Below are 27420 nucleotides of genomic sequence, written 5' to 3'. Positions count from 1 at the left end.
TTTAATAATAATAAAAAAAAGAAATAAATCAAGACAAACCGTTTTTCAATCAGCTTTATTCAGGAGAAGGGGAGAAATATTACTCAAGGGAAAAAAAAATCAGAAGGATTCTGTCAGAAGCAGCACTCATACAAATCAGTTCTCTCAACGATCCTTCATTTTCATCCTACGGTCACTTCGAATTTACATTAAAACTGATTAGTTGAGATGCTAACTTATTTTTCAAATAAATAAAATATTTTCTCTTTGTCAATCTTTGTACTGAATCACAGCCAGTCAGTGACCCCCAAACCCCCGACTCTGGACTAGCACGCATACAATACAAGCTGCCAGTAAATACTGCAGAGCAGCTTCCCCCCCATACACCAGGCATAATGAATATACAATATGTTACACAGGTACAGTATATACACCACCTCTTAAACAGTAGAGACAAGAAATACTTCCTCATTGCCATGTTTCAATGACGCATTTGAAAGGGAATTAGAAAACCTCAGAAATCCACACAGCTGTTATTATTTTACAAGCCCCAGAAAGTCCCCAAACACCTGATGTAGATTTATCTCTTGGTCTTACCCTTTGCTAAAAGCAAAAAAAAAAAAAAAAAAAAAAAGGGACTGATTGCTAAGAAGCAGGGAAGAATGAGGGAGTCATTTTATTCAAAAGCACCTTTTTATGGCAAAGTGCAGAGGTTTAGGGAAGGTGCTGTTTACTTTCTCTGTAAAGAAACCAACACTGAGTACATACAACTACGACACAGTCCCATCTGACGTTGTATAATATACCTAAAATACCAAACTGCTTTCTACCCAATAAATTTGCCCAATAAATCAAGTGCGCGACTAATAATTTAATGAACATGCCCTTTAAAGCACAAGAAAGAAGATCTCAAAATTCAGAGACAAACATGTATGTGTAAAAACTTTTGCAAAAGTAGTCTCAATGAATTCATTTTTTGGATATGACCTTGCAGTGACCCCTTATCTTGCGCATTAAAAGCAAAAAAGGACACACAAAAAACAGAACTTGCCTAAATTTAGTCTAAGTGAAAGAAAGGGAAAAAAAAAAATCAGCTGTGGTAATTTGAATGATTAATTATAAAGGGATGCAATTTCACAATTCAATCAATATAGTCTCCAATCTCTCTTAAAGCTAGACAGAGAAACTTGAATTTCAGCCCTGATGTTGGGAGTTTTCCCCAATGTCTTGACTTTTAATGCCCAAAGGAGATTTATTCAAGTGTTTTGTAGCCAATACAACTACCAGCTATAACAAATCAGTCCTACTTTATTCCTAATTTTTAAAAAGAGGAATTTCTTTTCTCAAAATCTAGATGGTCCCTTACCTGTAGAAATAATTTACTATCTCATTCGTTTAATCTGGCTAGACTGTGTCTCATCACACCTCCATCAACACTCAATTTAGCAGAATCCTCAGCGTGCGGCATGAAGCTTCATAGGATCCTCTCTCTTCAAAGAAGCCATGTTAGAAACACATCTGTCCCACCAGCAGCCGGAGCAGAGGTGGGATAAACGAGAAGCTATGTACAGTTTTAGTGCAATCATACTTATATAATCTGATAGAACTCTACAAAAAAAAAGAAAAAGAAAAAAACCCAAACAAAAAGAAAACAACCCCCACAAAAAAACCCCAAAAAACCCCAAAACAAACCAAACAAAGCACAACGGACGCAATTTTGGCTGAGGAGGAAAACAGTTTGGATTTCACACGTACAGCCTCCACATACGCATGCTCACACAGTCCAGTTGTTAAAGATGTGCATCAATTCGTCATTGATATGTAGAACTACACGTAAATGTAACAGAGAAGAACAGGCTCGTGTTTTTAGTGTCGATTTGTTTGGAAACTTAAAGACCCCGAGACAGCAAAGGCGTGGTTAGGGATAAGATGAAATGAGACGAGTGACCGAGTCTGTGATGAGGTCAGCCAAATACCCCAGAGCACCAGATTACCTGATTTGAGGAAAAAAGATGATGTGTAGCTGCAGGTATAGACATTAAACTATAAGCAACTTCCCCAAAAATTGCAATAACTGCAAAGATGAAATAATGTGAAAAGCAGTCAGCAGCAGCACAGCACCCCAACCACTAATATTTATGTTTACATTTACTTTATCCACACGACTGTTAGGAGAAGATGACTTCACTGCCTTTATAACTGAGTAACTGCTTAACTTCATGGGTCTCTAAGCTCCATCTATGCCCTATACCCTATAAAGGTGATGCCTTTTCAGTCTAACAGGACAAAACAGAAAAAGAAAAAAAAAAAATCACAAATACTAACATTTTACAATGTACAAACATGACTTATTTTCAGTGTCTGGAGGAAAAAAGAACAGTACCAATCAGCAACATCCATCTTCCTGAATTATGTAACGTAGCGAGCTCTTGACTTCAAAACTGAACACCGCCTACAGTTTAAAAGCTTTTATGTGCACTAAACCCCTTTCACTCACTTAACTTCACCTTACATCTCACTCCACACTCATTAGTTACCCAACCTGATATGCTCTTTCTGCATCTCCTCTCCTCACTTCACATTAAACACACATACAGGTTAATATTGAGGTTATTACATTCACATGTGATGCTCTCTCTCTCTCTTTTTGTTTTGTTTTTTGGCATGTGTACAGTGGATTTAAACTGACATTTGCACTTGAATAAAGTTGCACACAAACAGGCTGTTAATACTTGACAGCTCTTTCAGCACTCTATCAGTGAGGGGACAGGATATACGGCCCCATTTATTGCACATATGTGTGAGATGGGAATTCAAAACTGAGGTGGAAAAAAAAATCAGATTGCATTTAGGAATACTGACCACTTCCTCGCTGGGAAAAGCATCAGGGACAAACAAGAACATAAAAACAAACAGCAAATACAAAATCCTCTCAATTAAGCCTCACACACAGTAGTGCTGACACGCGGAACGGGGGCGGGTGTTTTAATGTAACTGGGTCAACGACATTCGTGCATCTTCGACCAGTCACGTAAGGTTTCCAATATTATGAAGTGTTTGAGAAGATCATCAGTAAGCTACAGACGTGGTAAACTGTAGGATTTAATATTTCCCACACTTCAACACAAGTCCAACATTTCTCATGTTTACACACACACACACACATACACACACCTAAGCAGTCACACCCACATCTCACACCACCAGGATCTTTACTTCGTCCTGTTCGTCAGGCCGGTAAAAGAAGGGGATGCAGGGGTTTTCTCCCAGAAAAGGGGGTGATCTTTGAGCTCCTTGAGGGTTCTGGATCTCCTGAAGCAGCTGCATGATTTGCTGGGCTGTGGCGTCCTCTTTAGGCACCAGGGGCTTGGAGTCAGTCTGGCCAGATCCAGTCAACAGCATCTGGGATGAGGAAGCTTCCAGACCGGCGGCAGGTTCTGACAGAGGGATGTCCTCCATAGCTTATGCAGCAGAGAAAAAAAAAAGGTACAGAACAGTGATGTTATTGGAAATATGAATTAAAATCTATTTTGAAAAAAGAGGCAGAACAGTTGAAGCGCTAAAGGACCACTCTTTCTGCCTTTCAGACTCACACATCAGTGGATAAAGTCTTCCAGGACTATGAGTTTAAAATAAGCTTCACTGTACACACAAATATCCCAACAAAATAGACAGGATCAAACTCACCTACCTGTGGGGTTGTGTGGAAGTGTGGGTATGTTTATATTTGGTCTTTAAAATCCACCTGCTGTAAAACAATCATGATTAGCATAACTGGTTTTGCTTACCTGCTCCAGTGGCCGCATCAAGCTCTGTGTGCGTGTGTGCTTGGTGGTCTGGGTGAGTGTGTTCCTGTCCAACAGGAAGCAGGTCAGGGTTTACTGTGCCCATGCCGGCTACAGCTCCAGTGTAGCGGTTGTACCAGTCATTCCTCTCAGCTACCAGCCTCATCACAAGATCCTGCAGCTCAGCCAGCTTTGCCTATTGGGCAGAAGGGATAAATAGTGGACACAAAGGACAACAATCATGTTAAGTATGGCACACTTTTTTAGCGATGACCAGGTAAAACTTTAAGATGTGAGAGAGAAAAGTGTTCTTAGGAAGAAAGACTTTTGTCTGTGCAAACAATCTTCATAATCTTAGGCACCTGCATATTTTGTCATGTCATGTCTTTTGTTTTCATTAATATTGCATAAAAGATATTACTGTGACATTCCTTCTGCATTAAAAGACATCAGTACCTTCATCTCCTCTTTGTCTTGGGCCAGCATGCTGATGTATTGCTCTTTCTCTTGATGCTTCTGTTTCATAATAGCCCGCTGACTCTGGTACAGAGCAATATACTCGCCTGCAAAAATATACATAACAGAAATGAATATGAGGAACAAATGATTACATATGAAACAGGACTAAGAACAACCTATAAAACACTCACCTATAGTGTCAGTCTCTCCAGACAGCTGGATGCAGCGGTGCTCCAGTTCCTCCACCCTCTCCTTCAGGTCTGCTTTCTCTTGCATTAGGGATGTGAAACGCTGCTGCAGCTTCTCCATTGCAGCTTGCAGGGCCTGATGAACTTCCACCGGCACTCCTCCTTCTGTTCAAGCAATAACGGAAAGGGGGGAAAAACTGTTTACATGGCACGAGAGTAAAAGAGTAAACTGGCACACACACTTGTTACTCTCCAGAGAATTTAAGTCTTTTAGTTGTAGAAAGATCTGCAAAATTGCACAAACACAAATGCTTCTGACCTGAATGCTCATGGCTGTGTTCACAGTGACTGTGTTGACCGTGACTGTGACCGTGCTCGTGGTCATTAACAGGTGTTTGGCTGTGGCGCTGCTGCTCCAGACTTAGGGTGACGCTGGCCTGGTGCCGGGCTGCTATGTGAAGCCTGCGCTCCTCCTCCAGTTGCCTTCTGGCCTCGTCCCTCTCTGCCTCCAGTTGAGCCAGAGCTCCACGAATAAAATCCTCCTGCAAGGCAACACGAAATAGAAATGAGGGTAAGGTCATACTTTTGTTTCATGCCATAAAATTAAACCATATAATTCACCATAGAATGGCACTGGACATAAAAATATGAACTTTAGACTAAGATGTGATATTAAAAAAAATAAAAAGACTGTGAACGAAAGAAAAACAGAACATTTGCATGAGCTGGAAACATCTCTTTACCATCTCTTTCTGGCTCTCAAAATCCTCTGGAATAACTATGGGGGAAGACTTTGTTGGACTTTCTTGCAGGGACTGGCTTTCCACTCCATCTCCTAAAATGATATGACATGTACAACTGTTTTTTAATTCCTTAAAAACCTATCACACTAATGAAACACATGGTGCAGCAGCACTTAATGCTTTCCATTTTTGTTGCTAGTACACAAAAAAAAACTGCACTTCTTCATTTTGAACAGATTAGCCTTAATCTGCAGTTTCTGCTGTAACAACATATTATCTGCTTCAAATTAAGAAATTGTGACACTGTTATTTAAAAAGAGACAGGATAAAGCCACTATACTATTATAACTTTAGAGATAATTATTTTTAAATTGCAGGAAATCTCTCACCAAAGGAAAACAAGGCAGAAAGTGCAAACATGTCAGTAACAGAGAGATTACCTTGGTCTCTGGGTGATGTCATAAGAGCAGAGCTGTTGAGCAGCTCTTTCACCTCAGCTTTCAGCTGCTCATTGTCTCTGACTAATTGTTCCAGATGCTCCTGCAGGAAGAGGCAGTAACGAAAAACAATTAGAGTGTGTTTTTGAGAGTGTTAAGGAAAAACATAAATAAATAATAAAAACAGACTGCAGTTTTCCTTGAAGACGGCCAGTATAGATTAGATCATATTAAAACAGTCATGTCAAAATTATAAATTTTTCTATGCATAAAAATACCTTAATCTGAAATAATTTCAAAACGTATTTTCTGCAGTATAAAAACACTAATACCAGCTCTGCCTTTCCACTCCACCTTCTCTCTAATGGCATGTACAGAGGCAACAGAATGGGCCTAACTTAAGTGCTGAATCCATTAAGTTAGGAAACCCGAGAAGGAGCAACACCCTGAAGCATTAAACACGATGGCCAAGCGAACTGCTGCAAAGTGTCCCAATAATCATTAGTACAGCTCAAAGCTGCACTAATCCCCCTCAGAACTATCAGGCCTGACAGATTTACCACAGCAGTTCAGCTGACAGGATGAATATGAACATACTTTATGCTCTATATTGCAATGTATTATTGTACTGAATTCTAGAATCACAACACCATCTACACAGACTGGTCACAGATGTATATATTAAAAAGGTCTTATATACATACATGGGCTTGTTTAAGCTGACTGTGACTCATCTCCAGCTGTGCACGGCCATTGCTTTCATCGTGCTGTAGTCGGTCCATTAGCTGACTCTGCTGCAGATACTGTTGGTGAAGTTGTTCCCTCTCTGAGACCAGGGCCTGGTAGCCAGCACAGTACTGCTGGAGATGTGCCGCTACCTGATCCCTCTGCTCCATCAGACCCTGAGCTTCTGTACATTTCAGCTCAAGCTGGAGGCAAGAAAATAGAAGAGGACAAAGCATGAAGACAAACAGCAAGTGAGTGCATATTCAGCTGACTTTTCATCTGTGTTTGCTTTAGGGGAGTGCTGTGTGTGACCTCACCTGCTCCTTGACGTTGTGCAACTCCTCTTGCAATTCACCCATTCTGCGTGCAAGCTCCTTTTTCACATGTTGTTCTGATTGGATGGCTGTAGTCAACTCCATGTTCTCATTCGTCTGTTAGATTGAAGGAGTAACAGGAATTTCGGTTTAAAGACAGACGTGTCAAGCACCACTGAGGTCAATCAGATACTTACTAACAAAACACAGCTCTGTTTCAAACAGAGATGGGCAGTAACGCGTTACTGTAATCTGATTACTTTTTCAAGTAACGAGTAAAGTAAGGGATTACTATTGCAAAAACGGTAATTAGATTACCGTTACTTTCCCGCAGGAACGCTGCGTTACTGCGTTACTAAAACCGTGATTTTTTGCGAGAATGTCTCATGACAGTGACGTAAGCGAGTGCGCCGTTAGTGACAACAGCTGTGTGCAGATCAACAATGGATCACATATCGATTGTGGGAGAGAGTATGAGCGTGCAGCGTTTAAAGTGTGGAAGTACTGACCTTACTTTGAGTTTGATTCCATAAAAAGTGACAAAAACATTAGCGTCCATCGTGCGTGGGAAGAAAACTTGTTTTTACAGCGAAAAAAAACCCTAAACTTCCGAGCAAGCACCGAGTGCGCTACGACGTAATGGGAAATTCACAGAGAAACTCGCGGATTCTTCAACTGACCGCAGCACACCTGCACCAGCGTAAACCTCCGCCTACCCCACTCCTGCTTTACAGGTGAAAATAGAGCAACAGGACCGCTGAGTCTTTGACTTTATTTATTTTCTGCTGTGTTTTACTTGCATCTATTTGAAAGAGTGAGTGTAAACACAAAAAATATTTTATTTTATTTGCTGGAATGTGTAGAAAATAGGTTTAAATCTTAAACTAATTTATTCAAGTCAGAGAATGTTGCATATAATTAGATTTTTGCTTGATGCATAAAGTTAAAAGATTAAAACTGATAAAACAAGTTAAAAAAAGAGAGTTTTCCATTTGATTACATTTTGTATGATGGATTATGTAGAAAAAGTAGAATTGGGCTGAAAGATCTATCGCTTTATCACCTATTCAGGTTGTAAATCGTGTTTTTAAAAAGTAACTAAGTAACTATGTAATTAATTACTTTTGAAAATAAGTAATCAGTAAAGTTACTGATTACTTTTTTCAAGTAACTTGACCAACACTGGTTTCAAACAAACAAACAAACAAAAAAAAACAACCCAAAACAGATTATGAGAGCATAAATTCAAAGAGAAAAAAGGAAATTATGAAATTAAAGACCAGCAGAAAAAGTAGAATTCTGAGCACTGTGGTGCAAAAATAAGGCAGTTATAGTGGTAACTAAGGGTGTCCTCTAAAAATAAACAGATAGTAAGATTTTCAGCCTCACCAGTTTGACAAAACCGTTCTGTAGCTCAGCCAGCTGGTCCTTCAGTGTTCGGTTCTGGGTGAGAGCACGGCTAATAGTGGCCTTGTCTGACTGAACATCCTCTAGCATGCGTCGGCGGTCCTCAGCCTCCTGGGTTTGGCTCTCCACCTGACACTCCAGCTCCCCCAGACGCGACTCCTGCTCTGCACACATACGGCTCAGCTGCTCGTTGTCCCTCAGCTGTGGAAGTATTACAGAGGATGATTAACACACTTCAAATGTAAGAGGTGCAATGAAAGCACCAACTCTCTTTGAAACATCCAGAAAGGGAAAAATCAATATGTGCTCCTTTTAAGTGTATATGAAACTATATATGAGTCACATTAACCCATTAAAATGGGTTTGGAGAAAACAATGTGAAGCACACCTGTGCCTGATACTGTGACGTAATGGCATCTTTCTCTTGTTGTAGGGCATTAAGGGCCTCCTGCAAAGCCACTTCATTTTCTGATGGTCCTGAGGACTGATGCTCTGTGCCATGCTGAGCTTCTCTCTCCTGGGATAATAACGCTAGAAGAGAAAAAACACCAATTATCAAGATTTCTAATTCTACTAAACACAAATACTGCAGCTGTGTCACATATGGCCAGTATTTTGAATGCTATATTTGATATGTTTTTAACATATATGCTAAACTAAACATTAAAATAATATTTTACAAGGTTATAAGCAGGAAGACCTGACAATAAACACACAATGGGGCTAATGTTAATCCCGAAACTGCAGATCACTTACTGCAGCCCCATCTGCTCTCCTTCTGACTTTTGTGTTTCTTGATCTTTGCCACATTAAGAAGACATGAAAACTAATGAGGAAAAGGAAGAGGCACTAGATGAGGGTTGTGTGCACTACTCACCTGCAGCATTTCTTAACTCTGCAATGCTGGCCTCCAGTTCTTGCACCTGGTTGATGTTTCTATCCCTCTCTTCTGCCACCAGAGAAACCTTGAGACACACACACACACACACACACACACACACACACACACACACACACACACACACACACACACACACACACACACACACACACACACACAAGGCTTAAATACAAAAAAATAAACAAACAAAAAACCCACACAAAAGAAGCAGCACTACCATTTTCGCTCTTTATTCAAAGCTATAGTGAAACCATAAGCCATGCTGATGTTACTGTACCTGTGTTAGCAGTTGTTCAGTTTTGTCCTTCCACACACGACCTTCTTCCTGGATCTGCACTGCATAACAATCCCTCTCTGTCTTCAGCTGCGCAATGGACTCCATAAGCTACATCATCACAAATGTAAATAAAAAAATAATAATTAAGTCTTCTTTTTTAACTTTTCTATATTGCTTAATCAGTAATGGAATAGGTACAAAATATATTGAATATTAACACAGACAGCAGTCAAACACAGAAGCCAATGATAAGACAAAAGTCCATGTAAACCTGGTGATTGTGCGCCTCCAGCTGCTGCTTCTCTTCCAGCAGTAACTGAACCTGCTGGCTGGCACTGGTAGGATCTGACTGACTTGAGCACTGGAAGAAATTAGTAGGAAAACTAGAATTACTGTCGGCCATACAATATTCAAACACTGGCCTCCTAGACATTGACTCTGGAGTTGTTCCACTACTTCCAGCATGTGGTAGGAGAAAGATGAATTCATACGTGAATGAACTGTGTTTTCCTGGAATTCAACAGACCTGCTGTAACATGAGGTCAGTTATCTCGAGCCTCTTGCGAAGATCTTCTACCTCCAACTTCATTGCGGCATTTTCTTGTGTACTCAGTTTTATCTGCTCTGACAGCTCCGAGCTCTGCTGCTTCGACTCCTCACTCAAATTGCTGTGAACAAACAAATTCAGTGTTTATTTTAAACTCGCCATATCCAGACAAGACTTGGGAAACCTGTTCAAGCCAACTCTTCCATTACAAAGAACCAAAGCATTCAAAATACAAAGACCATATAAAAAAAAATCTCCTCAGGCAAGTCAGGATAAAATGACTTACTTTAGTCTAAACACCTCCAATCTCAGATTGTCTCTTTCCTTTTCAAGCTCTTTGTTGTGCTGAGGACAAAAAATAAAAAAATAAAGACTCAGCAAGACAAAAACATCATAGAAACCTATTAAAAACAACCACACAGACAATACGTGCGATCAGCTAAATTAGGTAACACTGCCTTCTTACGAGTTCATTTATTTGCATTTGCATTACTCATATGCAAGTGATTGCTGGATTGGCTGTTACCTTTTCAAACTGTTTCTGCTGCAATGAGACAGAAGAGAGAGTTCTTTCAAGTTCTGACACTCTCTGCTTTGTTGATTGCAGACGGTTATTCAGCTCCTCTGCCTCAGCTTAACATGCATGCACACACACATACAAGGAGAAAGAGGCACACACATACACACCGTTAACTGCTGCAGCGATAAACCATTGCCAAGTTTATTATTTAAAAAAATAAAATCCCCTCCCCCCAAACACACACACACACACCTGTTTTCTGCCGTGCAGCCTGTTGTGTGTATTGTAGTGCTGTTTGTAGCTCCGATTTCTCAGCTACTAGTATGCCAATGGTCTGGATATGAACCTTGGAAGAGGACATACGAACAAAGAGCACCATTCTTCATATAAGACTAGATAAAGTCAGCTGACTTCACTAACAAGACCTGATTAATGAAACATACAGAAAATTCTAATTTCTCAGAGTAATTACACACAGTAGATTATTTATTCTTGTTAGAGTTAATTAACAATATAGGAAGTGTTAAAAAGGGCAGTGTATGTTGTTGGATAACATTTTATACAAGTGCAACTCAGTGCACTCTGGCATCATGTACTGCCACATCACACTGTAATACAACGACACTATTAAGTGACAAATAAAGTTGCTCCATAGGACAAATTAAATTTATGCATTTGGGTAAGTGAATGTACCTGTAATTGCTCCCGCATGGCACCCTGCTCTTTTGAAAATCTCTGTTCAAATTCTTTTCGCTCCTGAAGAAAGAAAAAAATAAAGTTGATTAATAACAAAGAGCAAAACATTACAATAACAAAGAAAATAAAGAATTACACAGATACAAATAGAAGTTAAAAAGAGGAGAACAAAAATACCTTTTGTAGCTGATCTGTAAGCTCCTGAGATTGCTGTGTCTGCCAGACCAACAGGATATATATTTAAGTTGGGGAAAAGTCTTGTATATACACACTTTTAATCATCACAGCAGTGCTACACAGTGTTAGCCTAAAAAACATAACCAAAATTCTGGCACAGACCTCATGTTCATGCCAGACAGGACAATAATAGCACCGAGCACTAAAATAGTAAACCTATTCTGTTATTAATGTTTTGTTAATCTTTCATGTGGTTTTAAAGCTTGGAGCTCTGGTTATATTGCTAAACTCAAAATGCCATACAATCCTGCATCTACTATCAGGTTATGACTGCTCTGGTCACAAGGTGCACAGAAAGGATCAATCATGCTGCCGTTGTTAATTCTCTGAAGAAATTTTAGTTAAGCTAACAAAAAAACAAATAAATAAATAAATAAATAAATAAATAAATACCACTAAAACCATGCCAACCATAATTCTTTTTAAAGGTTATGGTTACTCAAGATGACATGAAGAATGCATTAAAATGCATGCACTGATAAGAGTGATTAGGGGCAGAGGGAGACGAGTGTTACTGCAATCACACAAAGATGTGCACATGATTATGCATACACACAGCTTCTTACCAGCTGGTCTAGCTTGGTAGTGAGCTGAGAGTTTGTTAGGTTGCTGGATTCCAGGGCGGCTGCCAGCTCCTGGTTTCGACTCTATCACGTGCACGCATGCATCCGGGTAAGGAAAGGGAAAAGGAAAAAAAAAAAAAAAAGAAAACAAAAGAGAGGAATAAAGTGCAGTGGCAAAAGTCAAACAAAGAACACATGGGGGGAGGAGGAGGAGAAAATTTAAATGTGAATTATTAACATGGAGGCAAAAATAGCACCATGACAAGTAGTGCATATGTTCTACTAATAATGAGAAGTGGATCAAATAATTAAATAAAACATGTGATGGCTATTAAACTGATAAATGGAGCCAGTTGAGAAGGAGAGGAGCATTCATACAAACCTATTAAAGTGTCACTTGTAAGACCTGCTCCTTCATACAAAGTCTCTGCAACAATATTGCTGGATATCTGAACTTCTACTATACTCCTCACCATAAAGATGACTTACCAGTTATATAAACAATGGGGGGAGTAATATTAGAATACCTTCATTAATCTTGGAAACTCATTTGTTCCACTTGCATGGCTTTTGGATACTACTGCATGAGTTAAGTGACTTGTAATTCAGGCTTTAGAATGTCAAAAACTCAACAAAAAAAAGTTTCTTCTTCTTACCTCCAGTTCTCGCTCACTCAGAGGAGGTGCGCCATCTCCATTCACATATGCAGCAGATGACTAAAAGACACATCCAGGCAGACATTATTGTGCTTCCCACACAGAAAAATATCAGATGTTTTAAGGTAAATAAGCATTGTCAGGGAATCTGTGGCACCGTTTCTGTTGCCATTCATAGGAGAAACTTTAAACGTGTTTAATATAGTGGATGAACTGCAGATAAAAAACTGATTCGTCATCCACAGTAGGACATCTACTTCACCACAATGGGAAACAGCACTTTAGTAAAAACATGACAAGAATTCACCTGAAACGGTCTTAGAAACCTGAGAAAAAGCAATGTTTGTGGTTTGACCTAACAAAATTAAAGTTAAAAGAAGATCTATCAAACTATTTTAGTGCACCAGTTGATGCTGTCAGCGTGCTTCAGACCACTGGGAATGACTGGCGAAACTGAAAATGCTTTCAGTGCATTCCTACCCAGAATAGACGCAACGCTTCCTGATTAAAACGCCACATCAGTGGTGGTAGTGGTGGTGTGTTATTGTTAAAAGCTGAACTCTGTATGAAAGAAGTGTGCGTACCTCAGAGACCAGGCCGTTCAGTTGCTGCGAGAGCTGTCGCAGGCTCTCTGTGGAAGACAGCGGCCTGCAGGATGACATGGACACACACATCAACAAACACTCAGTAGCTTACATGAACCACTTCACTTTATAAGCTAGCATACGGCTACATAAAAAAAGGTATACTGGAAAAAGTGTTGCTTGCTGTATTCATTCTATAAGATACATATATTATAATAATCCATGAGTTCAAAACACACATATATTTTATGTAATGATGTGTGGGATACCAAGCTTTCAGAACATGGATGTTACAGCAAGTGCCTGCCCTTGAAAATAATCTATTGTCTCCAAACTGTAAACATGTCATAGTTCAGAACAGTCCCCCTTCAATACCCTTCTCTTTAATTACCGATACATAGATATATAATCACGATTCTATGACAGAACCCACCTATTTTCCTCCATTGAATTCTCGTTGCCGTTGGTATCAGAGTAATCCTGCAGGGAGACAAAAATTGAAAGCAGAAAACAGAGAGCATAAGCGACAAATATAGATAAAAGGGAGACAGTCAGCACATTTGATAAAGAGAGGAATATGTGTAATAGAAAAAATAATAATAATAAAAAAGTCACATAAATGGCCTGTGCTGAAACTGTTGTTCCTATTATAACATGTATAAATTAATACAAATGCAGCAAATGAAAAAGGAACTGTTCACACTGATGCTTAGAATGACAATGCAGTTTTATGGCCGTGTGGTGCAACAATGACAGGACAAAATATAATTTTCAAGACTGAGAAGGAAAGAGAAACATAGGAGAGACACACCTGGAGGTCAGTGTTGTGATCGACAGACTCAGAGTTAGTAGCAGTGTTAGCGCTAGCGGGGTTAGACAAAGGTGAGATGTAATCAGGCTCGCTGTTTGACTCCTCCAGCAGCTGAGCTGAAGACCTCACGGCCTCCACGTCAGCGAAGGTCTGAGGCGACACATACACAGAAATGCACACACGGGTTTAAACGTACAGAGAAGTAGCAGTTTGAGCTGCAAAGAGACCACAACACACGCATAAAAATCACCAGACTAGTGTTCTATCCAAACTTTTACTGTTAACTTTATCATTTCTACATCTAGATGAGTACAGAAGCTGATAAGAAGAAATTAGACTGTAAAAAATGAATAGAAACACCTTTCTAGCAGTAATTAAGGTGTCCCACTGAAAATGAAGTTCCTGTACTGGTGCCCCATTGCCACTGATCCCACCCATTGTAGACTCTCTGAAATATCTGCAGCATGTCTAGTCTATATTAACGCTATATGCAGTTTTGGCAAAATAAAGCTTCAGTTTTCAGTGGCTTTGATCCAGTACAAGCAATAATCTGCCACATAAAGACACACACACACACACACACACACACACACACACACACACACACACACACCAAGATGACACATGGATATTGACATCAGAAACGTGCAACTAGCAAGAATCTGGAAACTATTTATTCAAAGCAATGCAATATTATTTAAAGATCACCAATAATGCTGCGATAAACTGATATATATTTAAAACCAATAACAGGCAGGAATTTATAGACAATTCTTTTTCATGCTTCCAGCTCAACATGACATAAAGAAAACGTTGCAGTTGAAGGAAGGTAAGAATAGAGAAGCAGGGTAAAATATTAAACACCAAACATCAACAACAGAGGGGTGCAGAGAACGATTAAAAATAATCAGGAGGAAACAAAGAAAGAAAAGCCAGGGACAGAAGCTCACCTGACAGTTGCCATAATGAGGGAGGACTATTCCATTGCTTTGACTAAGTGCTTTTAGAAAACTGTCAAACTACAGGAAAAGGAGGAGAAAGAGATTGGAAAAGGGAGAGAAAAATTCAGAAAGTGACAGAGTGGTAAACAAACAAGCACAGGGAAACCATTTCTACAAGCAGGAGGTCTAGAAGTATGCAAGAGGGCAGTAAATGTAGACTGGACTTGTACAGACTCTTTTATTCTGTTAAAAACCACAACAACTAACAAGAGAAAAAAGTAATTTAAACTAAATAACAATTACAATAACAGCTTGGGGAAAGCACAGCATTTTTTTTTTTTCAAACGTAGTAGTAGCAGCATAAAATAGTCTGACTGCAATAACTGCACTAAAAATTCAAAGTTTAAGATTTAGCTGACTGGCTGGTGAAAAAAAGAGAGGGTGTAACAGAGACGGAAAAGTTGCATGTGAGGGCAGTCAAGACAGGAAACATGCTTTAGGATAGAAAAGCAAAAGGAAAACGCAACTTTTGTCTGGTAACAACTGGATGTATTGAGTGCAACTCTCAGTTGTATATGCGAAGTGTATGAAAGCATGCTGCAGACTGGAGTTTCTGCTAATAGCGAGAAGCAGGGTGACAGCTGTCTCACGAATGTATCCAAATGCAGGTCAAATGTCGTCGAGCAGACTCTCGCCACATGCGCAACTGCTGTCTGAAAGCACTACACATATTCTCATGGGTACTTTTAATTTGATTAGAGAGCTTTGAAAACAGGCCACAGCAGAAGATGGTGTTCCACATTAATAATCAAAATGACATTACCGGTAAATACCAAAAAAATGTTCTTAAAAAAATCCAAAACTTGGTAGACCGTCAAGTGAGCTCAAAGAATGTGATTGTGTTACTTGCTGAACACAATTTGTGCCAGTACTTTTTAAAAATCACCAGAACAAATATCAAAGCAATGGTCTTGTTAGCACATTAATTATGTTTTTTACTCAAACAAGTACAAATACGGTGAAAAACAAGTGAGTAATGAAAATCAGAAAAAGAAAATCCCAGGGAAACAGGAAATTTGAATACCCAGCAGCCACCTCAGCTCAACTACAGATATACAGAAGAAATAAATGAACTGATGGATGAACAGCTGAATAATGAGTCACCGCTTTGAAGATCAGGAATTAATTATTATTTATCAGGTATAAAGAGTGCTACTAAAGCACAGGATAAACCTAAAGCAGCAGCATAGAGTAGAGAACTGGCTGATATTCACAGAGGGATTCTCGGGAGAGGAGACTTGAAAACCTATCATTTTTTAATCAGTGTAATTTTATGATTACTCCCATTAAATGTTCTATAACAAAAATCTGATGAACCTGAATGCTGAAACAAGCAGATGACATAAAGTGTAAACTGACAGGGGTAGAGGACAGTGAGTTACTGATATGCACGCAAGTTGCTACACCAGTACTTTTTTGGATAAGTTATTAAAAATCAGCATATACATTGTGGTATTGAAGATATTGGAAATAGTAAGTGTTTTGAGACAAATAACAGAATATATTCAGCTGCCTATCTAGCCAAACTGGCTACAACTCCAGCAGCTTGGACTGCAGCTGGTGATAGTAGTCAGCCAGTTCATCATGCTCAGATTGCTCCAGGTTCTAGCTGGAATGCTGCTCATCTGTGCAGCAGAACAAGGACTACTTTATACTTTCTCATAAAATTATATATTAGTTCTTGAAATTCTTACCTTATGCTACATATTGCAATATGTAAAAGCCAAAGTTGTGGTCAGGGGCTTAAAAAACACTGTCTCATGTGCAACACTCTTCTTAGGTAAACATGTCTGTCATCAGCGCTGCAAAGGGGTCTAAATAGTTCTACTCTGCTGGCCCTGTGTGTGTATTTGACAGGTGTAAGTAAAGCAAATGCCAACTAGATGGAAAATCAGCCACCTGATCTGATAATTGGCAAAAAGCAATATATGCTCTTCAGCCAAACACACAAATACAACACCCTGCAGCTTCAAAGAGCTAATCATCATATGACCATCTATCAAGCACAAAAAGAGTACGACATTTGACGACAACAACAACAATAAAGCAAACTGTTATGCTTACATTGTCTGGAGAGTTTCTGTCTGGTGAAGGTGCATCATGTTGGCTGGATCCCTTCACCTTTCTCTTCTTCTTGGCTCCACCTCCTTTTTCTCCTCCTACACTAGCAGGGGAGCTCTTCTGTTGAAATTCCTTCAGCTGAGTAGGAAATGGAGAAGAAACCCATAAACGTGTGCAGATGAACAATGTCTACTAATATATATTTATTTTGTCACGTGTTACACAGATAATACCAGGACTCTGCAACTGTCCCCAACTATACATATTAATTCAAACAAATTACACTCAACACCTTGAGCGTCGTATCAAGCTGAATGAATGAGGCAATAAAATACGAATTCAGTGCTCCTATTCCAAAACAATGCACCAGCTAGCAGAAAGATCCGGCTTCAGACGGATCAAGTTAGTAAGTTGCGCTAAACAATGATAACCTGCGTATGATATGCATATGACGGTTAAAGCATGCCAGAAAGCTCTATGCGGGCTCTAACAGCTGTGTAACGGGAACTGCTGGTTGTTGTTTTTTTTAACAGTAAAGCTAAATAGCAGCAAAATGACATGTCACCATGGCCACTTATTCGTGAAGCTTGTGGGCCAGCAAGAAATGCTGAGGAGTGACTTCTTGAATCTGATAAGGCCATCTTTCTGACTAGCCGAAAAAGACACCAAGCCAAAGCACACAGCAGGACAGGGAAGAGGGGTGTCAGCTGTCAAAACACCCCCGTCAGTCCATCCAGCTAACTGTGCTGCAGGGGTAGCTTACAAGCTCGATGAGTGCTTTGTTTTAAAACTACCGTTTGTTAGACATTTTCTTATGAAATTAAATCCTGCAGATAACATAAAAAGCTGGCTGGCTGCTGTGCGACATTCCTTAGACTCACACGTAGCCATATATTCATCAGCTAGTTAGCTAGCTTGCTAACGTTAACTTACCTGGGTTAGCACGTTAGGCTTTAACTACATTTAAATGTCAGATGGAAAGTCAAGTAAAGCGGCCAAGCAAGTGGTGCAAGTTAATCTGCGAGTAAATAAACAGCGTGGGATACTATGCGTGTCTCTACTAACTAAAAATAGTCTACATAATCTGGGAAAGTTAATGCTATCACCAGAGGCCCCGATAAAACATCGGTCTCTCCTACGCAACAGAGCCGCGAGAGGAGCGGAGGATGTCGGACAAGCGACAGTGCAGTACTCGGGCGACGTGTAATGACAACACCCTTGCCCCGTAAAAATATACATAACGAAAAGACAAGAAAACAGAGTTAACACAGACTTGTGTACACAAAGTGGGAACTACACTTTCCGCGATATGTGACTGCGTTGATTGTAAAATACTTTACCTTTTTCTTAGCTGCAGCGAGTTTTATTTGCCTACTCTGGTCGGCCATCCTGCTGCTCTGGTGGTCAACTGAGCGATCCACGTCATCAGCTTGGCGCTCATACGCGTCTCAGCCAGTAGGTGGCGCAGAGCTCAAGCTGTGCCCTTATCATATCATAAAACATCTTCATACAGCTTATGGCCGTGAGCCTACAACCTCACATAAATTAGCCTGAAACATGTTTTTTTTTCTTTTGTTATATATAATATATAAAGTATTATTTTCGACAGAGTTTACGACAACATGTATTAACATTTTTGTTATGTGGTTGTTGGCTGCTCTCATTGTCTGTAGTTGTTGCTACTTTACATTTGTGTTTCTCTATAATTAAGATAAATATAGTCTATTATTTTGTAGGTTACATTCATTACAAAAAGAGAAATGTACCGTATCTTATTATATATTTTGAAAAATGACTTTTTTCTTTCAATTTCTTTTTGTTATATGTAAATTTACCACGGGTGTAATGAAGTGTAGTACTGTGGAAAAAGTCTTGATCCTACCTTACATAAAAGAAAATATGGAATATAAGGAAAATTCTAACAATTCTGTACAAACAAGCTTGAAAGTCTCTATTTGGAATGACCACCTTTATTCTTCCACACAGTCAGAACGCTCTTAGGCTGATTTCTTGTCATTCCTTTAAATAGTCTTAAAGAATAGTTCTCCAGGCTCCTTAAGGGACATTCAAACTATTTACAAACAAATATGAGAAAAAAAACTCTACAAAATGTCAATCTATTAATTCATATTAATAGAAAGCGTATCAGAAAGGGGTTTCCATACAACAAACACAAGGCGAAAACAATGCCAGTAGTCGTTATATTGTAATAACCTGTATGAAGGGCTATACTGATCACTTCCTCCTTGATTTAGCAACATGGCTCCTCCTAGTGTTAATTATGATATCCAACTCTCTCTCTCTCTCTCTCTCTCTCTCTCTCTCTCTCTCTCTTTTTTTTTTTTTTTTTTTTTTTTTTTTACCAGATTTAACAGTCCAAGTAAAAAGTTTAATTGTATTCAAAGAAAATGACACATTTAACTCAGAATTTTCCATCTGGTTTGTTTCACTGCCCTGTGTAGTTTAAGTCTTAATGAGTCATCATTGTCTTTCAAGTCTACAGGTCAGTTTTGCTTTTGTTTGTAACACAAAGAAAGTGGATATGAATGACACAAATAGTAAGCTGCCTGACAGTATAAGGACCTTATAAAGAATATAAATGCATCTTTTAGATTTTCTTGAATAAAATATAATGAATTCTACTAACAGGAACTGAAGGCTTCTCTGTAACAATATGCCTTTCAGTGCATCAGCATTAGCTTTAAAATGAGGGTATCCTTTGATTAGAATATTAAAATGTTCTGTAGAAATCCCTGCAAAGTCTGAAAAGGGCTAATAAAACATGTTGCATTACCTTAAAACAATAAAGAAAAAGATGAAACACTGTAATCTGATGTTCAGTTGTTTTTCTCCCATAAAACATTATCAGAATTGGAGGCCACTAAGTAAGAGGTTTTAAATCTAAACACAGAAGTGTTTATGGTTTTTATGGGAAACACTGTAAATGAATAAATAAAACAAATAGACAAAACTTAGCTGCTACACTGATATTTTATAATTTTATGACTTTTCTACATTCTTCCTGACAGTACAACCGGTTTAGTTCAGGAACCTTCTGGAAATATATCAGTGTGTCAATAGAAGAATTTGGATAAATCACAGTAGGAGAAAGCAGATCAGTTCAATTCTATCCATGTAATGATTTTGGATTCTAGAAAATTCTTGCAATTAGTTGATGTGTTTTTAAAATATCCAAATCATAGCCTTATATTTTGGCTGAAATATATTGGGACACTTGCCAAGGATCATATCTTGACAGTGGCAGTCAGCTTCCTTGACCTTTTAATCAAATATTTGTCTTGTTGATTGAATTGAAACCCAACTGAATGCGCCAGTTTATGTTACCTTCTTATGTGTGCAAAAGATTCCAACCAAATTGAAATCAGTGTGATCACATGTATCTGAAGTCTTTGGCTAAGACTTGTACATTCACTGAGGAAACACCCAGACAACCCAGTTCACCTGGTACAAGATTTCCTGTCAGATTCACCACAATCACACAAAGGATTTGGATTTTCATACTCATTGCAGTTAGTCATTACTAATCACAATTGCATCACTATCTCCTCGTAATGACACGCCTTAAAACCGCAAAATTAAGATTACAAATCTAACACTTGGTGGGCCATTGCAAAAAAAAAAAATTTTTGCAGCAAAAATTTGTAAATGTCTGAAGTGCGAGAAATGCACCCACCCCCCGGCCTTGAGAGTGGCATGTAGCTGCACCAACTGTGTTCAGGACTGCCCTTGACAGACAGCCAATCAGCGTCGGCGCAGTGGACACATACGGTGACGTCGTTTCAACCTGATGTGTGCAAATCAGCGGCGGCCAGCGTGCTGAATGAAACCAATCAGCGTGTTCCAACGAGCAACAGCTCAGCCAATCGCGAGCCTCCACGACGGGAAAGAAGTGACGGCTTATATATGGAGAGACCACATTTCGTCCAGCATTATTCTAGACAAGTAAAGATTTGAAGGAGATACAGTTTGCTCTAAGCGACTCTTACCGGTAGAGGAAACGCAAAGGCCGTTAAATCATTGGTTGTACTTCTGTTAAGGTATGTATAAAGCGTTAATATGAATATGATAATGAAGCATAGCTGTATTTTCCATTTTCTGCGAAATGTTTTATTAAGATAAAACCGGTTAAGCTAAATATTGACAAATAAACCAGCTGAAATGTAACTACACTACTGTCCTCTGAATGAACTGTACATACTCGGTAACCTAAATATAATAAACAGGATGTAGTTTGGAATGTTCTAGCATGGTGGTTTCCCCCTGCATGTCTGCTAGGCATGGTAGCGTAGTTAGCAAGATACCGGGGAATTGGCAGTGGGGTGGTGGTAATGATGGAATGATTGACTGGTGATCCATCTTATTTTATCGAGAATTCATTTTTCCTGTTATATTTTTTTTGCCAAGACCAACTTTTAGTCTGCCGTGGGTCTGCAAGCTCAGCAAGTGACATTACGCAGTACCGTTAGTTTCTGGCTAATGGAACTTGGGAGGCTGAACCCACCTAATATCTTACGTTGTATTTCTTTTCTGCAGATCTGCTTGTAGATTTAAGTACAAACAAACAAAGATGAAGCTGTTGTGGGTTGTGATGCTGGTGGTCGGCACAGTGTTTGCCGCCGACGATGATGATAAGAAGGACAACGTGGGGACTGTGGTTGGGATTGATCTGGGGACCACATACTCATGGTAACAAGTCACGTTAAAATCTTTAAATAGTGACATGATGCCACAGTGGAATAAAATGGCATTCAGACTAAATTTAAACTGTTTTCTTGCAGTGTTGGAGTGTTCAAGAATGGACGTGTGGAGATTATTGCCAATGACCAGGGAAACCGAATTACCCCCTCCTACGTGGCCTTCACCAGTGAAGGTGAGCGTCTGATCGGTGATGCTGCCAAGAATCAGCTGACCTCTAACCCTGAGAACACCATCTTTGATGCCAAGAGGCTCATTGGTCGCACATGGGGTGACTCGTCTGTGCAGCAGGACATCAAGTACTTCCCCTTCAAGGTGAGCTTGTAAACTGAAAGTAGAACTTGTAGTTGCTTGTTCTGTGGGTCATGTTTGAGCTAAATTGTTGTTAAATTAATATTGATATGTTTTCCTCTGAAGGTTACTGAGAAGAAGAGCAAGCCCCATATCCAGGTTGACATTGGTGGTGGTCAGATGAAGACCTTTGCTCCCGAGGAGGTCTCTGCTATGGTGCTGACTAAGATGAAGGAGACTGCTGAGGCTTACCTGGGCAAGAAGGTACAAAAAGTCAGAGACTGTAAAACAGGGAAAATGTTAATTTTAATTAAATGGTGTATCATCAAATCTAACTTTATCCTTTTTCCTCAGGTCACACATGCTGTGGTCACTGTCCCCGCCTACTTCAACGATGCCCAGCGCCAGGCCACTAAGGATGCTGGTACCATTGCTGGTCTGAATGTTATGCGAATCATCAATGAGCCGTAAGCATCCAGTCAAAATGAATTTGCAATTTGAAACTCCAAAGAATATCTCTGCACTCCCTTCTAATAAACTCTCATTGTATTCTTTAGAACTGCTGCTGCTATTGCTTATGGCCTGGACAAGAAGGACGGAGAGAAGAACATTCTTGTGTTCGATCTGGGCGGTGGCACCTTTGATGTCTCTCTTCTGACCATTGACAACGGTGTTTTCGAAGTGGTGGCCACCAACGGTGACACTCATCTGGGAGGAGAGGACTTTGACCAGCGTGTCATGGAGCACTTCATCAAGCTGTACAAGAAAAAGACTGGCAAAGATGTGCGCAAAGACAACCGTGCTGTGCAGAAGCTGCGTCGCGAGGTCGAGAAGGCCAAGAGGGCGCTGTCTGCCCAGCACCAAGCCCGCATTGAGATCGAGTCTTTCTTTGAGGGAGAGGACTTCTCTGAGACCCTGACTCGTGCCAAGTTTGAGGAGCTGAACATGGTAAGATATTAATTTGGTTCTGAAAATATTGCGTATCAAACATTATGGGAGAAACTGTTGACCGAGCTTTTTTAACCTGTGTGTTCTTCAAAACCCAGGACCTGTTCCGTTCCACCATGAAGCCTGTACAGAAGGTGCTGGAAGATTCTGACTTGAAGAAGCCTGACATTGATGAGATTGTCCTGGTTGGAGGCTCCACCCGTATCCCCAAAATCCAGCAGCTGGTGAAGGAGTTTTTCAACGGCAAAGAGCCATCTAGAGGCATTAACCCTGATGAGGCTGTGGCATACGGAGCTGCTGTGCAGGCTGGCGTGCTTTCTGGAGAGGAGGACACTGGTGAGTCATCACTTTTAGAGATATTCTTTGAAACAGGGGTGAGCTTTCAAATGTGGTCCTGTTTACTAAACATTTTCCTTCACTTGCAGGTGATGTGGTTCTTCTGGATGTGTGCCCCCTGACCCTTGGTATTGAGACTGTTGGAGGAGTAATGACCAAGCTGATCCCCAGAAACACTGTGGTGCCCACCAAAAAAGCTCAGATCTTTTCTACAGCCTCTGATAACCAGCCTACTGTCACCATCAAAGTCTATGAAGGTAAGAGTTTGGATATTATTCTTTAAATTTCCCAAATAGTGTTTTTATACAAAGACTCCAATGACAAGAAACCCGTGACAGTGAAATAAATAAGTTCCACAAGTCTAATTGACTTTTTTTATTTCTCTTAGGTGAGCGTCCTTTGACCAAAGACAACCATCTCCTGGGTACCTTTGACCTGACTGGCATCCCCCCTGCTCCTCGCGGTGTACCGCAGATTGAAGTCACCTTTGAGATTGATGTCAACGGCATTCTGCGTGTCACTGCTGAGGACAAGGGCACAGGCAACAAGAACAAGATCACAATCACAAATGACCAGAACCGGCTAACGCCCGAGGACATCGAGCGCATGGTGAACGACGCAGAACGCTTTGCTGACGAAGATAAGAAGCTGAAGGAGAGGATCGACGCTCGCAATGAGCTGGAGAGCTATGCATACTCCCTGAAGAACCAGATCGGTGACAAGGAGAAGCTTGGTGGCAAGCTGTCAGATGACGATAAGGAGTCCATTGAGAAAGCAGTGGAGGAGAAGATTGAATGGTTGGAATCCCACCAAGATGCTGACCTGGATGAGTTCCAGGCCAAGAAGAAGGAGCTTGAGGAGGTGGTTCAGCCCATTATCACCAAGCTCTACGGTAGTGCAGGTGGTCCACCACCAGAGGGCAGTGAGCAAGATGAGAAGGATGAGTTGTAGGCAGGTCTGAAGTCTTGTCGCTCCTTGGCCCTCTGGCATGTTGGTGTACATATTGGACTGATGGGACTCAAATTGTGAGAGGAGTGGTCGGGAAGGGGCTGACAATAACAAGTGACCATACTGAATTTCCTGAAAGACTTTAAAACAAGTTTCAGTGTGTGAGACGTGTTCTCTTCGCTGGAAGGCGGAGATATTTGTCAGCCTGGATATGAGGCTTGTTGCTGCTGTTCTCAGGCAGTCCTGATGGGGAGGGATGTAGTTGGGTGGGCGGGTGGGTTTTGTGGGTACACTGAATATGGTGTCTGTGGGATGAAGGGCTCTTTATGTTCACAGGCAGTGCAAAAGTTTATTTATTGAATCTGGTCATTGTACTTCTGGAAAGACAATTGAAATAAATGTTTGATACAAACTGTTTTCTGTCTGGTCTTATTTTATAGTTTCAGGTTCCACATTGGTAAAGTCAACCCTCTGAAAACTTCATCTTTCAGTGTATGAAATTTCAATTTTGTACATGAATGAGAAGCATTTAACCTTTTTTTTTCTTTCAGCATTTAATGGTAGCTTTAAATGTAATTATGTCAAATATTTTATTCCTACATCTTTTTTTATTTTACAAAATTCAATATATATGGTACCCAGAGTATTCATGCCTCCAAATACAAATAACATGTTTATTGCCTCAGGGGGTGCTGGTCTGTTGGCTTGCACCTCCTCTGGATTCCCATCATCACACACTGTCCAGGGAAATATACACATGGAGTGGTCAAGATGTTTTTGTGGCAGAGCTCCTTTTGAATTTCATTAGGAGCCATCTACATTTGTCTGCAAGCAGAAAATATAAAAACAATCATACTTGGATGTTTGTAAACAACAAAAATACCGTATTTATATAGGGTTAAAAAAAAAAATTGGCTTAAAGACAGTGTACCAGTGTTAAATCTGTACATGGAGTTGCTTGTTCCATCTGCTGTCATCCCTCCAAAGATGTAGATATTTTTGCCCAGCACAACAGCTGAGTGGGCAGCTACTCCTGGTGGAATATCTCCTTTGGCCTGCACTTTCTCCCACTTCACGTTCCCTTTAAAGATAATTTAACAGATATTTTTATATCATCCCAGTGCAATGCAGTGATACTCTGAACAATTATGCTGCATGTGTGTTGACATAGTGAATGAATATAGATCTTTGAATCCACCGCTACAATGATGTGATCACGTGTGGCTGGAGGGTGCCTGTCTTGTGTTTCAGGTTGGGACCAAGTAGAAGACACTGCAACAGATTTACACGAAAGTGATGGACAGAGGAAAAAAATAATTACTGTCATATAAACATATATTTTTCATATCATTTGTTCAAACTGAAACCAGAAAGGCATAATTTACAGCAGCAAAAAAACATAATTTCAGGGGCAATGCAGAGAATACATGCCCCTTGATATTTAAAATGTGTGCTTTTTGTCCCCCTTAATAAAAATATTAAAGAATCAGGTATCTTATTTTGAAAACTTAAACTTCTTGAAAGACATTTAAAGCTGTGTTTGGATGTTGGCTGTTTTCATTCTCTGTCAAGATGATCCCACACTGCTTGAATAATGTTGAGGTCCAGGCACTGGGGAAGCCAATCAATGACTGGTTGTGTTCCATTGTTTGTGTGCTTTAAATCCAGGTCTGCTTTTACTGCACTGGGGGTATACTGGGATCACTGTCATGCTGAAAATAAAGCCGTTGCCAATTAGATGCTTTCAACAAGGTGGATCAAAATCTGACTGTACCTTTCTGCGTTCAGAATTCCACCAGTTAAAAAAAAAAAGAAGCTTCAATGCCACTGTCTGAAATGCTCCTCGAAAACATAACATAGTCTCCACTGTGTATTACAGGTGGCTGTGGGTTCTCTCTGTTGTAGCTCTGTCCTGTCCTTCTCTGTACATATCGATGAGGATTTACATCAAAGATTTCATTTTTTCATTAATCACTCCAACAGACCTGTTGCCACTGATTTTCAATCCAGTACCTGTGTTATTTGGTATACCTCAGCCTTTTCTCCCTGCTTCCCTTCTTTAAGAATGGCTTCTTGAGAGCCACCCCTCAACTTAGACCATTTCTGATGAGGCTTCAATAAACAGCAGATGGATCAGTTGAAAAGCTAGATGCATTTCTCAGGTCCTGTGTCAGGTGTTTGCTGGATTTTTTCCTGTTTCTTAAGGTCATGACTTTCAGGCAATATTCACCTGCGGTAGATTTTTAGGCCTGAAATTTTTTTTTATTTTGGTCCTCCACTTGTTCATCTTCTTCTGATATTTTATAAACAATCTACAAACCATGCAGACATATGCCAAGTTTTCACCTAATAGCTCTTTGGGAATCATCTTGTCGGTGCAAAAATACAAATTTTGTCTGTCAAACTGTGATATATTTGGCATTTATGGTAGTTGTAGTAGGAACTGAAAAAAATTGGAACAAAAATTGTGTTTCTGCAACAGGCTGCCAGCAACAAAAAGCATAAAGATAGAATTATCTTATGGTTGTATGGCATAACAGACAGACAGACAGGCAGATAGATAGATAGATAGATAGATAGATAGATAGATAGATAGATAGATAGATAGATAGAAAGGGCAGTATTTACTTTTAAGGGAATAGTATTGTATTTTGTATTCTATTTGTTGAAATGTTTAGAAAAAATGGTTTAAATGTTTAGCGATAATTTATCAAGTGAAAAAAGTTAGTTTTTGTAAAAACATAATAGTTATTTAGAAACATTGTACATGTATGCCTATTGCTATATATTTAAACGATTATCATTTGTTACTGTAACATACTTAAGAAAGTCACGATAAAATGAATCAGTTATACTCAAAAAGTGTCCCACCTCAACATGTTCTTGGCAGTCTGAAAACCTATTATCATTTTAAATATCTCCATGTAGCATTATCCCTCTGACTTTCAGATTAATCTTTTGAACTTGAAAGAGAGGTCAAAGGTTAAATTTGGTATGACATTTAAAATCTTTAGAGTCTAAGTTATAAGGCTTTTGGCAATTTTCCACCAATAGACCAATAGGTCATTAAGTTTACAATGAAGACCTGAGTGTATGCAAGGCCGATTTTAATGTGTTGTTAACATGAACTCACACTACACTCCTACGAAGGTTTATCAGATTTCTATCAAAAGTTTTAAGTGGGAGACTGACAAAAATATAACTGCCTTGGCGGAGGTAATTATACATTTATACATACATTCACTTATTTTTACATACTTGAGGCGTTACATTCACACACTCACACTTC

The 27420-nt window shown here is 39.6% G+C and overlaps 2 protein-coding genes across 4 annotated transcripts; one reads left to right on the top strand and one right to left on the bottom strand.

The window, feature by feature from the left end:
• Positions 1-39: 39 nt before the first annotated feature.
• golga2 (golgin A2) lies at positions 40-18337 on the bottom strand. 3 transcript variants are annotated; one of them, XM_082539472.1, is made up of 27 exons: positions 18233-18337; positions 16896-17030; positions 13831-13980; positions 13453-13499; positions 13020-13083; positions 12436-12495; positions 11783-11863; positions 11157-11195; positions 10977-11039; positions 10536-10629; positions 10290-10396; positions 10050-10108; positions 9743-9884; positions 9488-9577; positions 9217-9324; positions 8916-9003; positions 8427-8569; positions 8021-8239; positions 6635-6748; positions 6296-6520; positions 5595-5694; positions 5155-5246; positions 4731-4953; positions 4415-4576; positions 4221-4327; positions 3768-3960; positions 40-3440 (listed from the first exon to the last, which is right to left on the bottom strand). In XM_082539472.1, the coding sequence occupies exons 1-27, from the start codon at positions 18278-18280 to the stop codon at positions 3175-3177; spliced, it is 3219 nt and encodes a 1072-aa protein (XP_082395598.1). In that variant the 5' UTR covers positions 18281-18337; the 3' UTR covers positions 40-3174. The 3 variants fall into 3 exon arrangements, with proteins under 3 accessions (XP_082395598.1, XP_082395599.1, XP_082395600.1); XM_082539473.1 differs by lacking the exon at positions 11783-11863; XM_082539474.1 differs by lacking the exon at positions 13831-13980.
• A 2439-nt stretch (positions 18338-20776) lies between these two features.
• LOC309710205 (endoplasmic reticulum chaperone BiP) lies at positions 20777-24546 on the top strand. The gene is made up of 9 exons (XM_082539475.1): positions 20777-20950; positions 21447-21599; positions 21692-21923; positions 22026-22163; positions 22254-22366; positions 22457-22847; positions 22946-23183; positions 23273-23440; positions 23572-24546. Exons 2-9 carry the CDS (start codon positions 21481-21483, stop codon positions 24132-24134), a joined length of 1962 nt encoding a protein of 653 aa, XP_082395601.1. The 5' UTR covers positions 20777-20950; positions 21447-21480; the 3' UTR covers positions 24135-24546.
• The last annotated feature ends 2874 nt before the right edge of the window (positions 24547-27420 follow it).

Source organism: Aulonocara stuartgranti (assembly GCF_965226115.1).
Source record: "Aulonocara stuartgranti genome assembly, chromosome: 7".
Classification (NCBI taxonomy): Eukaryota; Metazoa; Chordata; class Actinopteri; order Cichliformes; family Cichlidae; genus Aulonocara; species Aulonocara stuartgranti.
The sequence above is the reverse complement of the archived record's forward strand: the minus strand, read 5'-3'. Positions and strand labels throughout refer to the sequence as shown.

What these genes read in the sequence shown, in the direction of transcription:
- LOC309710205 (XM_082539475.1), top strand. Translation starts at nt 21,481, where the DNA reads ATGAAGCTGTTGTGGGTTGTGATGCTGGTGGTCGGCACAGTGTTTGCC. An exon ending in AGGCTTACCTGGGCAAGAAG is followed by an intron (nt 22,164 to 22,253) that starts GTACAAAAAGTC and finishes CTTTTTCCTCAG; the next exon opens with GTCACACATGCTGTGGTCAC. An exon ending in AGTTTGAGGAGCTGAACATG is followed by an intron (nt 22,848 to 22,945) that starts GTAAGATATTAA and finishes TTCAAAACCCAG; the next exon opens with GACCTGTTCCGTTCCACCAT.
- golga2 (XM_082539472.1), bottom strand. Translation starts at nt 18,280, where the DNA reads ATGGCCGACCAGAGTAGGCAAATAAAACTCGCTGCAGCTAAGAAAAAG. An exon ending in TGGAGGCGCACAATCACCAG is followed by an intron (nt 9,325 to 9,487) that starts GTTTACATGGAC and finishes GTGATGATGTAG; the next exon opens with CTTATGGAGTCCATTGCGCA. An exon ending in CGTCACAGTATCAGGCACAG is followed by an intron (nt 8,240 to 8,426) that starts GTGTGCTTCACA and finishes ATACTTCCACAG; the next exon opens with CTGAGGGACAACGAGCAGCT.